We start from the raw sequence: 14,520 nt of genomic DNA, 5'->3' as shown, positions 1-14,520 counted from the left end.
GCTCCGAGCCAGGCAAGTCACGGGCTGCCCCAAAGTGCCACTTACCGCACTGCCTACCCAGCTCGTGCCCGTAATACGCTTTAAACCCTTCCACAAGCAGCGCTGTGCTGCACAAATTCCAAACACCATTTCTTCCTTGCTACTAACGGTCAAAAATAAGTGACCACAAAGCAGAGAGAGGGGCTGCGAGGCTGCAGACGTGCTTCCTTGAAATAACCCGGCACAGCAGGCAGGGAGCGCGGCCTTTCTGGCAGGAGGTCTCACAGGAAAATTCCTGCTCCCAAAACAAGCCCTGGTGTTCATCCCCCGGGGAAATGCCACCAGCATGTGGCTGTAACGCACGAACGCCAGAGCACAACTGATAACATTAAAATCCTTCAGCGAGACGTGCACGTGTCTGCTCCGCACGTGCCCGCCAGAGCCCAGATTAGACCAACGCGCAGGAAGAAGCAAACGCAGATTAAAGTGTCAGCAGGAACCCGGGCTGTCCTCCGCGCTCAGGTCAGGGGACTGAAGAAAATACAGTTAATAGAGAACCAGACACTGTGTGCCAATATTTTCTCCACCAGCCACGCTTAGCACATCAATAGGATGTTGCCTGTCAGCATCAGGAAGAATAAACATGATGCTGTGAGCACACAGAGGGGACACTTGATTTTCAGACCGTGACAAACCACACAGCTCCAGAGTCCACTTCAGTTTCAGAAAGGACGAGGAAAATGCAGCTCAGGTGCTCAGCTGCCCAGCACCCATCTCTAATGGACTCATTGGGATGAATGAGAGCTCTGAACGCACTAAGAGATGCTGTTTCCTTTGGTTAGAACAGGATTAAGGTCATGGCTGCTGCCGAGCTCTGTGGTGTCGCTACCCAAAGCCACCCCCGAGCAGGACACACGGCTTGCGGCACCACCTTCCCGACACAGGTAAATGGCAAAGCAGGTAGAAACACAGAGAAATTACCAAGCCAACTTTACTAAGCCCCACTAGAGCCTGACAAACCTGAATCAAGGCTCCTTCATAACCTGGAAACTCCTGAAGAAGTGAAGCTATACAAATAAAACCAGCTTTTCCTTCATGTAACAGCTTTGGTTCAACGCAGTCGTTAGATCACCCAGCTTATGGGGTAAGTGCAGATGAATATGTGTTTACTATTTCCATTTTAGAGATGCGCAAAAGTGGGCAACAATTCCCTCAAAGCTGCTTTGAAAGCGCTAGAAATAACCTGAAGGTGACTGAGCTTCCAGCGCAGTGAACGGGCAGCACCCCCAAACTGAATTAATGGGATTAATTAATGACTACCAGATAGAGCTACATCTGCTACAGAAACAACATCTCCTGTGGTGGTTGGGACCTTCTGAGAGTTATTCTGGAGGTGCTCATTGCATTGGAGCAGGGGGAAGATTAGCCGTTATTTAAAGAAAGGGCTATATAGAGTGGGATCTGGAAATGTGAGATAAAGAGCAGTTTCTTCTTTATATAAAAAGCAGCATTTTTTTGGTACATGTTGTTGCTAATTCCGACATCAAGTGGCACAGTCACTGACTTCGAAATCAAGCAAATCTACAAGTCATAACTGTATGATCTCCAATTTAGCGCCTTCAACCTCTTGCTGCTGCAATGATACATACAAACATTGCTTTGAGAACTAATCACACTCCTATCTTTCCAATGACATTCTTTCCCAGCTGTCCCAATCATAAAACTTCCCAGTATCATAAATTTTTCAGAATAATTATAGTGATGGAGTTGTTAGGTCGAAAGGACCAAAAGCTGAGCGCTGCGGGGAGGGAAGAGAGGCTGGTGGTACCCGAGCGCTAAAATCCATCACTCCTGCTTGGGAGCCAAACTAAGTCCTGGCTCTCACTCTGAGCCAAAAAACAAATCAGTTCTCTGCAAAGAAAGAATTTCTTTGGAAAACAAATATATCCTACTTCCCCCAGCCCTTGGAGACTTATTTGTCTTAGAAAATCCCATTTTGAGCACAAGGTCTGGAAGCTGCAGAAATAAGCCAAAAGCATTGCACTTTAAAGAATTTAACTGTGATTTCACTCACAACTCCTCCAATCTCCGCTTTCTCAATAGGAAAGCTCATTGCCCAGATAAGTTTAGACAGAGATTCCCCAAAATCACAGCAACACAAGAGCTTTACCGTCTTTCTGAAAGCACGGGGACTGGCCAACAGAGCATCACGACTGCTGTATGGAGGGTGTTCCCTCTGACCTGCAGCTCTGTAACATCACAGAATCCCAGAATGTCAGGGGTTAAGGGCCCTGGAAAGCTCATCCAGTGCAATCCCCCCATGGAGCAGGAACACCCAGATGAGGTTACACAGGAAGGTGTCCAGGCGGGTTGGAATGTCTGCACAGAAGGAGACTCCACAACCTCCCTGGGCAGCCTGGGCCAGTGTTCTGTTACCCTCACCAGGAAGAAGTTGCTTCTCAAATTTAAGTGGAGCCTCTTGTGTTCCAGTTTGCACCCATTGCCCCTTGTCCTGTCACTGGTTGTCACCAGAAGAGCCTGGCTCCATCCTCCTGACACTGCCCCTTTCCATATTGATCCCCAGGAATGAGTCCCCCCTCAGTGTCCTCTTGTCCAGCTCCAGAGCCCCAGCTCCCTCAGCCTTTCCTCACACGGGAGATGCTCCACTCCCTGCAGCATCTTGGTGGCTGCGCTGGACTCTCTGCAGCAGTTCCCTGTCCTGCTGGAACTGAGGGGCCACAGCTGGACACAAGATTCCAGGTGTGGTCTCCCCAGGGCAGAGCAGAGGGGCAGGAGAACCTCTCTGACCTACTGACCACCCCCTTCTAACCCACCCCAGGTCCCATTGGCTTCCTGGCCATAAGGGCCCAGTGCTGGCTCATGGTCACCCTGCTGTCCCCAGGACCCCCAGGTCCCTTTCCCCTACACTGCTCTCTAATAGGTCATTCCCCAACTTACACTGGAACCTGGGGTTGTTGGTGCCCAGATTCAAGACTCTACACTTGCCCTTGTTCTATTTCATTACATTTCTCCCCGCCCAGCTCTCCAGCCTGTCCAGGTCTCTGATGGCAGCACAGCTTCCAGTGTCACCACTGCTCCCAGCTTAGTGTCACCAGCAAACTTGCTGACAGTCACTCTATTCCCTCATCCAAATCATTGATGAATATATTGAATAATATAGGCCCCAGTACTGACCCTTGAGGCACTCGACTAGAGTCACACACACTTTTCCAGCTGTTAAAAAGAGGTGTAAAACCAGTAACAAGAGTTAAAGCACAGTTGCACCACCTCCTTGTTTAATTTCATCTGTATATCAAAGTATCGCTATGAATAAATGAGTCCGGTGAGACTGGAGATCAGGACAGGACAGTCCAAATTAACCACTTGCGATCGATTTTTATGGTTATTTAAGTCCTAACTTTGCAGTAGATTGCTCCCAAGCTCCTGCTGCTTGGAGGATTTAATAGAAGCCATTAAAATCTTCAACCTCCACAGCAAATGGGAGCAAATGAGCAATTACATAGGTGCTACAGATGGGAAAAAGAAAGATCAGATCACTAAGCATTCCGTGGGTGCCGAGCCGCATGAACGTGGCTTTTATGGGAATGTGATGGCCCAACAGTTACACAACTCACTCAGCAATCAGCGTGTTGATCTAACAGCACAAGGCTCTGTCCGTGTTTAAGACAACAGCACTTTGAGACAGGATTTTGACTTGATGCATAAACACAATTTCAATGGTTGAGCTCTTGGGCAACACACAAGATGGTCCGTCCCTGCAGGAACCCAAGCGAAGCCTCTGAGGAGCAATTATGCTGCAGTTTATTACCAACCATTTGCAAACAAAGCCTGAAACCTTCAGCATGAGTTCACAGCCACGTCTCGTGAGGTTTTCTCAACAAAAGCAAATATTCAGACCTCACCGTTTCATTTTTAGGACTTGGGGTTTGTTTGTCCAAACAATATACTCTAAGGCTGACCTGGTTAAGTCTCAAATTAGGTATCCAAACATAAGTTATCATCGTCTGTTCCAAGGAAGAGCCCACACTCCTTATCATTCTCCTTCAGCCTCTACGGAACAGCACCAAAAGTTAAAATTATACGTTTGATTTGGTGTTTATCTCTAAGGATAAAGACTTTAGACTCTCCTCTCTTATTTTAGCTCCTGGATATTGCCATGAAATCAAATCTGCTTTTTGAAAGACACAGGGAAGCCAGGACTGTGCGGCCGACACTGGAGTTCAGATCTGGGTCTGGTTTATCTGCACGTGGCAGCGGGTGCTCTGCCCACCACAAGCGCACAAACACTCAGGGCACAGGCTGCCCCTCCAACCACAATTTATTACAATTAACTACAAGCTCTGAAGCCTCCAAATATCAACCTGAGCTTCAAAAGGGATCTAATAAAGAAAAGCCCATCATGCACTGAGGTACAGATATTTATCTGCATACACAAAAACATATTGCAGGACATCAAACAGCTTTCCTTGCTCCGAAACACACCTACCAAGAGCAGCAAACCAACCCTGCGTGCAGGAGGGCGAAGACCTCGGGCTGCCAAATGCAAAGGTCCTGAGGATTGACCTCAGGGCTGCCAACCTTCTGCCCTTCCAAATGTCAAAAGACAGATTTGGCCTGGTGTACAAAGGGCTTACTTGAAAGAAAGGGAACCAGAGGAAGGATATTTCAAGTATTCAAGGGGTTTCTTTCATGACACAATGCAGATTCAGCCTCTTTTGTATCCTTTTCATACTTTCACACTGCGGAAATCTTGCTTCATCAGCTGCTACTGGTCACTGCCAGAGTGCGGATGCTGGATGCTGAGATTCATGTTGCCATTTAAAAGAAAGGAATAAGCAATTTTCAAGTTTCTTTCATATTTCAGTTCCATTTCGTGACACCCTTCACAGCAACATCAGGATGAGGAATGGGATCCTTTCGGCGGTGCGTACCCTTCAAGACCTATCTTCTAGAGAAAAGAGTCCTCACATGCCATCTCAGTATCTCGAGTGAGCAATCAGAAATGAAACATGAATTTCACGGATGCTGCCTGATTGTATTAGGGGGAGAGAAAACGAAAAAGCAGGAATTACAAAACGTAAGTATAAATTAGTAAATGGTGCAAACTCTGAGCGCACAAGGACCTAATCTGTGCCAGAGCAGCTCCGTACGATACCAGGAAACCAAATGCATCGACCCCCACGCCAACCAACGAGGAGCTGGCACGTCCTACAGACCCTGTTTCAGAGGCAGCTCCTCGGGAACCTGGTGGTTTCCATCAGAGCCCCGTCCTGCAGCCTCTCTGCCCTCTGGGGAAGGTCCCTCAGCCCGGAAGAGGCAGGGATGCTCTCAGATCTCAGCAGCCCCCACCAAAGCATTGACCATGTCTTGGCAGCGTACCCAGATGACATAAACAGGGTTCCCAGCAGCCTGGCTATTCCTTAGTCACTGCACGCTGGAATGAAGAGTTCATTTTACACAGAATCCCAGAATGTCAGGGGTTGAAGGGCCCTGGAAAGCTCATCCAGTGCAATCCCCCCATGGAGCAGGAACACCCAGATGAGGTTACACAGGAAGGTGTCCAGGCGGGTTGGAACGTCTGCACAGAAGGAGACTCCACAACCCCCTGGGCAGCCTGGGCCAGGCTCTGACACCCTCACTCCCAACAAGTTTCTTCTCATCTTTCAGTGGAACCTCCTGTGTTCCAGTTTGAACCCATTGCCCCTTGTCCTGTCCCTGGTTGTCACCAGAAGAGCCTGGCTCCATCCTCCTGACACTCCCCTTTCCATATTGATCCCCGGGAATGAGTCCCCCCTCAGTGTCCTCTTGTCCAGCTCCAGAGCCCCAGCTCCCTCAGCCTTTCCTCACACGGGAGATGCTCCACTCCCTTCAGCATCTTGGTGGCTGCGCTGGACTCTCTGCAGCAGTTCCCTGTCCTGCTGGAACTGAGGGGCCACAGCTGGACACAAGATTCCAGGTGTGGTCTCCCCAGGGCAGAGCAGAGGGGCAGGAGAACCTCTCTGACCTACTGACCACTCATGAGGCTGGATGGCAGGTTTCAAGCAAATTCCCCAGACACATCCAACCCACAAGACAAGAGCATAAAACCATATACATTTCGAGATAACAACACCCTCTTACAACCCCAAACAGTTCCTAGTGGTAGCGGTTTTTACTTCTCTCCTAAGTAAGTGCTTTAGAGCAATTTATAAAGGGCGACCTGCACAGGCACCAAGGCTGAGATGGGAAACGCCTCATCTTCTGAGAGAACAACACAAGTTACAAGCGCTTAAGCCATTTGCTCGAGCCCACACAGGATGAGGAGCTGACAAGCAGCGAGGTGAAGTCCTGACTGCACAACCTCGAGGCGGCTGTTGCTCTTTCAGAAGTACCCCAGCCAAGGTCCGTGTGAAGAACAACGGTTTTATCAAGAATTTTGTTTCATCATTCACAACTGTTCTATCAAATTATGGGTTTTGAACACTTCAAAGAATGAGAATCTAATTTTTACACCTTTTTCAAGCTGTCTCTTTACCGCGAATTTTAAGCATTGTAAGCTAGAGATAACACACGAAGGGGATACTCGTACCCCATTATAAACCAGAGAGCCACCTTAAACTTTGCCATCAATAATCTATTTGCAAAACGCAGCACAGTCCCTACACTCACTGCACGATCTGAGAATTATTTCAAAGCCAACAGCATTCCTGTTAAATTGACAAGTAAGGACACCCCCTGGTGTGGGAGAAGCAGTTGGCAAACTCCTCTGAGAGAGGACTTGATAGCCAAGACTGGGAAAGGAACTAAAGGGCAGATGTAAAACTTAAAAAGAGCAGGAACAAGAGTGGAATGAAAAGGATGCAAAGAAACTGGGCAATCTCAGGGCTTGGATGTGCCAGCAAAATGGAGACTTACAGACCGACGGACACATGGCCAGGTGGAAAAAGGGTAAATAGGCCATATATCATCTAGCCAGGAATGGCAGCATGGAGAAGAGGTTATTAAGCAAGTTCTCAAGATAAGCAGTACAGTTATTTTCCAGCACACGCGCATTTGGGCTCCACAGATCCCTGTCCCCGGTGCCTTGGGGTGCCCCCTCATTACACCCAGTCTGTGTGAAGTTTTGAACCCCGCGAAGGAGCTGAAAAGCATCCACTGAGTTCCAACCTACGTGAGGAACATCAAGAGTCTGGGAAATTCCCACGGGATTTTCTTTCATCCCTCTGTAATCTCTATATTGAGCATGTTTAGGATCCCACAGGGAAAAACACAGCTCTGTATTCTTTATGACAGTGTTTTCAGTGCCCGTCTCTGGAGGCACCGCCTGAGCTCAGCAGCAAATTCCTTCCCTCTCCCCCACGACTCCCCCCACATTTTTGCAGCATTTTGTGCTTGTGGTCAAGATTAATAGTTTAAAAAAAGCAACTCTATTCATGTTCCCAGTTACTACCCTGTATTTGAGGCACAGTAGTTGATTTTATGAGCCCATCAGCTGCACCTCTGCATCCACACACACTCCTCCCACTGGCAGGAGTAAAAAGCCTCATATCATTAGTTATCCGTCTTAGCTGAGGAATAAGAATTAATCTTCCTTAACTGCTGGAACTGAATGCGAAGCACCTGCACCATAAAACTCCACGTAGCCTCCCCAGGAGATTCTGTTATTGCCCGAGATGGAACGTCAGGGTTTCACAACCACACGTTGCCATCACCGGCACCGCGGGAGGGGAAGATACAGCCCCGAAAGTGCCTCGTCTGTATCCTGCGAGCAAACTCCTTCCCAAGGACAGCACTTTGTCATCGGAACATCATTCCCACTTCAAATTCCACCTTTTTACTCGTCAGATGTTCCAACACACGTGTGGGTATGAGATGTCAGCTCCACCGCTGCGGACCAGCCAGCCCACTGCGCCCCACGGCCTGCAAACCCCTGAAGGCCTCGGGGCCTTCACTTCCATTACACCCCACAATATTCACTAAGTTTAGACATTTTCTGTGCAGTCTGCCTTATTTTCAGGGAACAGACATGCTTCTCTCCGCTTTTGTGGACCACGGAGCAAAAAATGACAGTCCAGAAGGGATCTCGGTCACTAGAGAAGTCGCAGAGCTGTAGCTCCAGAGCTGGAGACCAGACCCTCCTGCCTTGCTGTTTGACCTCCATCTTCAGCAAAGCAAACAGCAGCCCCCCAAAAACAAGGTTTCATTTCTAACACCCCTTCTTTGCAGCACATTGCCCCAGTAAATCCAGCCGCTTCATTACCACGTATTTGCATGTTCGTTAATTTTGGCAGCTTGTCAACTTTTCCTTCACCAATTCCAGCAAGGGAAAGAAAACAGCGACTTCATCGCTTCCCCCAGACGAAAAGCTGAGGAGAATTTCACAGGAGGGAAAGCGGGATTTCTGTTGCCTGCGGTGCATCCTCTGGCCAAACACAAAGATCTGCATCACGCAACCAAGAAGCGAAAATTCCTCAGAGTTAAGATGGCAAATCCAATTAAGCAGGAAGCACCAAACAGCTGAATAATAGGGTAACCACAAAACACCTCCTGTCCTCGATTATCATGGGAAAAAGAATCAGCCAGCCCTCACCCGGGATGAGACCGTGAGGTTTTTGCACATTTTAAGGCTCCTTTCCACATTAGAATAACAAATGTGACCCCCAAAACATACCAGTATCTTTATTAATGATTCTTGACCCCTCACACGAGCACGCTGCAAATTCAGCCTCTGCATTTCTGCCAACTCTGACACCACTTAATTGCTGAGACTGTAATTAAAGTACCACGTTACAGACCATGGAGCACCACTAGCACATCCCTTTGCCCCACAGAGCTCTCAGTCCCAGGGGACAGCAACGTGCAAAGACGCCGTAGCACGAATATAGTATCTCACACCACAGAATACACTTGCTTTCAAGTGTTTGACATGGAGAAGCAGGTCATCAAGACCCAAATTACATTCCTTTTTAAACAAAGAGCAGGGTGAGGAACTATTGAGTTCACACTATTGAGTTTGTTTGTATCCAAGGACTCCTTTCCCCTCTGCCAAACCTGCCTGCATCAGCATTCAGAAGAGGAACACGATCTTCTGAAGTTCTCAAAATGACTGTTTCAAGTTTTTCCTTTGTCATCTTGGGAGTTTTTCATCAATCTTCTCTAGTGTGATTGCTCAGAAACACAGAGAAGCACAGAGACAGCTGGGAAACCTCCAGTGTGCTGCCACATTGGACCCAGAGTTAAAATGCATTAGAATGTTCCTGGGCGACGCACACACTCCCACCACATGTCCCACCTCCTCCTTGTGTCACCCACGTACATGGGACCACCTGAGCTGTACGTCCCTTGGTTCCTTGCAACTGCACAATGTGGTTTTGCCCAAGCTGTAAGTCTTTGTCCCAGCACAGACTAAAAAAAAGTCTTTCTGGACAAAGAGCAGAGCCAGGGGATCAGTGTCTGATGACAGAGAAGGTCAGCAAGTCCGATAAGCAGGTTTTTACTCAAACTTGCCTGAATGGAGCTGCAGCCAAACATAATCGACAGTAAAGCCTCCTTGGTTTATTCTTCATGCAATGAGTGGTCTTGGAGACAAACCCTGAGGGTGCAAAGGCAAGCATGACCTCCAGAGAGCAGAACAATCATGAGATGTGCCTCTCGGGCACTCTGCTAGTCTTTCCATCATTGGGCAAAGCCATTGATTGGAAGATAAAGCCAGGCTTTAAAGAGCACAGAGACCCAAGTCAGGCTCAGCACAATTAGTGACCGGGTGGTAGATGGATCTGCGTGTTTGGTTTTCTGTAAAAGCAGGGGGTGTGAGCACCCTGCACGTGGCACAGGCCTCAGGAGCACAGACAGACAGACGAGGCAACAGGTGGGTCCGTCAGACACAAGTATCTCCACAACAAGAAAGGCATAACTTGCTTCTCCTAGGCTGCTGCTTTTATCCTCCCTTTTCAGGGGACCAGAGCTGAAAATACAGAAGAAAAGGCAGAAGGAACAATTTGATGAAACAGGCCAACTGCCCCAAATGAAAAGGTATGAGTCTGAGTCAAACCCCGAGAGTCAGCGCCGTGGAAATAAACTACTTGACATATCAAGAGCTGAGGTGAAAGAATAAGTTACAGGAGAAAACTAATTGGAAAAAAGGAGCAAAGATGCCTTGATGTGTCTGCTCCCAGCACGAACGTGCAGCTGATTGTTGTGACTTATTACAGAGAGCACATCTAAAAAAGGCAAGTCACTTCTTTTACCAACAGCTCTTTCCTTCTCAGTAAGCATATTGCACGCACAACTTGTATTTGTATCATATGCGTTACTGCAAACATCACTGCTTATCAAAACTGCCAAAGTGAAATACATTTAATGCTTTACATTCTCCCTCATGTCCACGTGGAACAGTCACATTGGACCAATATCGCTCCTAGAATGACTTTCTAACCAACAGCAAAGCTCGTCATCACACTTGTGGTTAAGTCCTCTGAAACAGCACGGCCCGTTTTTTTCCAAAGCTCTCGGGATTCCCAGATAATTCTGTATTAATTATTTACTCCCCATAGATCTGAGTTTTCAAACAGTTTTGCTAAGACAACTGCAGAAAAGCAAAGAAAGGGCGGGCTGTACGTGGGATGGCTGAAGGTCACAAGAATGATTTCTGGGAGGGTTTGCGCCTCCGTTGCAGGGTTTGATGTGCATTATTTTTGCAACTGCATTTCAAAGGTATTATTTTTCTAAACACAAATCCGCTTTCCTTCCCTCAAACTCCACAATGTTTCTAACTGAAATTAAGTGAGCACTTAACAAAAGCAAAACACTATAATTTTAGAACTGTATCACTTCGATTGGTTTTATTTTTATACTCCCAAGAGAAAGAAAACCTTTAGTTCCTGTGAGCCTTTTGTCATGACAAACCACAAAGATAATTACTAGGAAGCTGCTCTGGTAAAACCTCCCAAACCGAATGTCACTGGGAAGCCAGACAAACATTCCCAAAATAACCGCTAAATAATTGATATTGCTGGAGTCACAGAACACAAAACCTTTAACAGTAAAAAGCACCAGCGCGCTCGGGTTTGTGAGCAGTATGATTCACGCTTCTGGAACAAGGCAGAGGTTCCTTTGTGCTGATATTATCCAAAGGCCATGCTGACTGTCAAGAATCTGTGCAGTGACCCATTGAGATATTTTTAGCCAGGATGGACTTTAATCACAGGATGATTTTAAGGATGATACCTAGTGCATAATCCCTTGTTAGCAGAGATGAGGACCTAAGAACCCACTTTGACCTGCAAACCCTCCAAAGGCAGATTTACACAGACTTCTGAGCAACTTGATGCTTTCCCCAGAGCCTTAACTATATTCTCACTTTGAAAACAATTGAAAGAGAAATCCCAATCTTTCGCCTAACCACAATTTAGATGACAAATCAATTACAGAAATACATAAAGTACCTATCACTGGAAGCACAGTTGCTGACACGTCCACGCACCAGCACAGACACCCAGAAAAAGCGTTTGAGACCGCGACATAAAGAAGGTTTCAGAGAAAGAATAAATTATCATATGTATCCCTTCTGCCCTTTTGCATGGATGCAGAAATGAGCAAGTTAACGGTTAATGGCACATGGTGACATTGCGGAATGCTGCTGCGCCTCCAGAAACGCTAAAGCCAACGCAGTAGCGGTGCAGCGGTTCCGATTTGCAAAGGACAACACAGGACGGGCAGACAGGCTCCCTAATCCTGCTCCTCTTACCTCTGCTCTGCAAAACCAGCAGGCGGTAGCTTGCAAGTCAAGTCATAGAACAAAAAATAAATCGTTTGGCAAAAAATACAGCAGTGTTTACAGAAGGAAGGAAGGGAATGAGCAAAATGTGCTGCCAGAAATATAGACGTGCACATATTTTAGCATGACACACTGGAGACAGAGATACCAGCTTGTAACAAAAAAACCCCACGAGTGCATTGTATCAGTTGATTAGAAACCTCCTGAGATCCCCAGATTAAGTAGAAGCTCCCTCCTCTGCTTTACTTGTGTCTCCACAGGATAGTGCTTATCTCAGCAATGAAATGCTGCAATCACCTCAGGTGAGGGAACCGTGGAAGCGAGTGGGATAAGGATCCTGTGCAAACATTCAAGGAAACAGCCAGCGCCGCTGCCTCGGCAGCAAGTGACTCATCGGAACAAGCTGTCACAGCCGGCTCTGACCTCCACCACAGCACATACCCCCAGAGCACTGGCCCAAAGACAAAACCGTGCTATTTCCATGTATTTACATAGACTATGTGCAAATTATATGTATATTTTTTTGAGAGTGGTATTTCAAATTGCTGTTTTAAAGAAGGGCTTCAAGAACACAGTGATGAAAGCAACGAAGACAGCGCTCCCCAGAGACAAAGGGCTACTAAATTCTATGCCTGTCTATACATAAAACTCTCAAAGTAATAAGGGATTCCAAAGGAAAACATCAGTAATAATTTACTTCCAAAGCTCACAAGGAATTCAGAGCGAATTCTAAGCACACGGCTTTGCCCCCATGTCTGCAAAACATCTTTCTGTAAAGTAAGGCTGTCAGAAGTACATCAGTACCTGGGATTTTGGGTGATGATAAAGAAGAGAACATTTGCCCATTAGAGGACATAATTCCTCTTGCTGCTCAAACTTTGAAAAGCTTTGAGAGGCCTTTGAAATATTGTGGGCCATTTTCTAATATAAAAATCCACAGTGTAGGCCAACAAAAGAAGGAAGAGTCACATTTAGTGTCCTGGTCACCTCCTGGTATTAAGCCCAACTTATGAAAGGTCTCAAGAGGTCACAAACGCTCATGTTCATGCAGAAATCCAAGCATAAATCCACGCAGCAGGTTAGGTTTGCGTAACAAAAGCAACTCCTCAGCGTCCCCTCCAAATGCTGAGTTCACAGGACGCCTGTTATCCTGACGAATCTGTCACAGTGCAGTGACAGTGGCACTTCAGGACCTGGTGTGACAGCACCAGTGTGCCCAGGACAAGCCACCTACCTCGCTCCTCCGCCGCCGAGCACCAGCGCAATGGCATTGCCGGTCAGAACACGGGCCAGGCGAGAAAAGTCGGAGTGTCGGTCGGGTGGTTTCTGGCACACGCGGTCGTACATCTCTATCTGCAGAGGAGAGGTGGAAGGGACATGGGTCAGTGCTAGAGTTGGGTTATAGTTGCACTCAATGATCTTAAGGGTCTCTTCAAACCGATATGATTCTGTGATTCTATAAGAAGGTCATTCTAAGGCACGGTAGAGCCTGCACGATCAGCCAACACTAGACCATTAAGAAGTGGACAGCTGTGCTTCAAATAAAGTGGGTTAATGAACTATCCAAAGAGTTCTAGTGATCACATGCATCTCTCTTATTTTATAGTAGCTGGGAGAATTTCATCGTAGTACAGTGTTTTCTCTGGAGCTATTTCTTGTTCTTGACAAGGACTGAAGTGACTGGGAAGCATCCCAAGTCTGCCTCTGCTTTACCTTCCGCATGGCTTTCACACGCACGGGGATCCTCCCAATGAGGAGGACTCGACTGCATGTACCCCCCTATTCATAATATTGATATGGTCATAGTATCAATATGACCATGAGACAGTATTTATTGTTCTCAGTGAAGCCAAGTATGCATCCATACAGAAGACACGAGTCCCTTATCCCTATGTTTCCTATACTAAATTGAAGCCAAATAGATAAGAGAGCACTGTGTGACATGCAGTTGCATATCAGAATATCATAGAATCACAGAATAATTTTGGTTGGAAGACAGACCCTCAAGATCATTGAGTCCAACCATAAACTAACTCTGGCACTAAACCACGTTCATAAGAGCCTCATCTAGAGGTCTTTTAAACCCCTCCAGGGCTGGTGACTCCAGCACTGCCCTGGGCAGCCTGTTCCAATGCCCCACAGCCCTTTGGGGAAGAAATTGTTCCCCACATCCAACCTCAACCTCCCCTGGCGCAACTTGAGGCCGTTTCCTCTTGCCCTATCACTTGCTACTTTGGAGAAGAGACCAACACCCTCCATGCTCCAGCCTCCTTTCAGGCAGTTGCAGACAGTGATAAGGTGGTGATGATGATGATACTCCCCTCATGCAGTATCATTATATCAGATTATCTTTGATAGATGGATTACAAGGAAGGTACCACAGCTCAGGGACCAGTTACCCAAGCAGGAATCTCTTACCAGCTTGGGCAGGCTTCTTTTGGAGAAGACTCTGCGCGGACAGTGCAGGTGGAGGTGACCAGAACACCAGCTGCGCATGTTGAGCCACTCCACAGTGCGGGAAGGGAGAGGCCCGTCCTCCTTGTGGAGCAGGATCAGCTGCTTCTGCGCTCGCACCGCCGTGCTCTCCAGCATCTTCTCCAGCTACAGCGCATCACACACACAAAGGAATGGGGCGTCAGGTATTTACTGCTTCCGTATCGATTTAACAGAATACTGTATTTTGAAATACATATATATACACGCACATATATACATCTGACCTCTTTTCCTATCTGAATCTGCAGACAGCTACAGACGCTAAGAAC

General features: G+C 47.2%; 1 protein-coding gene across 4 annotated transcripts in view; it reads right to left on the bottom strand.

Annotated features, from left to right (window-relative positions):
* Positions 1-14,520, bottom strand: part of PNPLA7 (patatin like domain 7, lysophospholipase) — a 125,152-nt gene that overhangs the window by 31,734 nt on the left and 78,898 nt on the right. For all 4 annotated transcript variants that reach the window (XM_080356186.1, XM_080356188.1, XM_080356189.1 and 1 more), the window contains 2 exons: positions 14,174-14,356; positions 12,990-13,108 (listed from right to left, as the gene is read on the bottom strand). In XM_080356186.1, coding sequence (XP_080212312.1) covers positions 12,990-13,108; positions 14,174-14,356 — 302 coding nt within the window. The remainder of the gene's footprint in view (positions 1-12,989; positions 13,109-14,173; positions 14,357-14,520) is intronic.

Source organism: Nesoenas mayeri, assembly GCF_963082525.1.
Source record: "Nesoenas mayeri genome assembly, chromosome: 18".
NCBI lineage: Eukaryota > Metazoa > Chordata > Aves > Columbiformes > Columbidae > Nesoenas > Nesoenas mayeri.
Note: the sequence above shows the minus strand (reverse complement) of the source record. Positions and strands in the feature narration are given on the sequence as shown.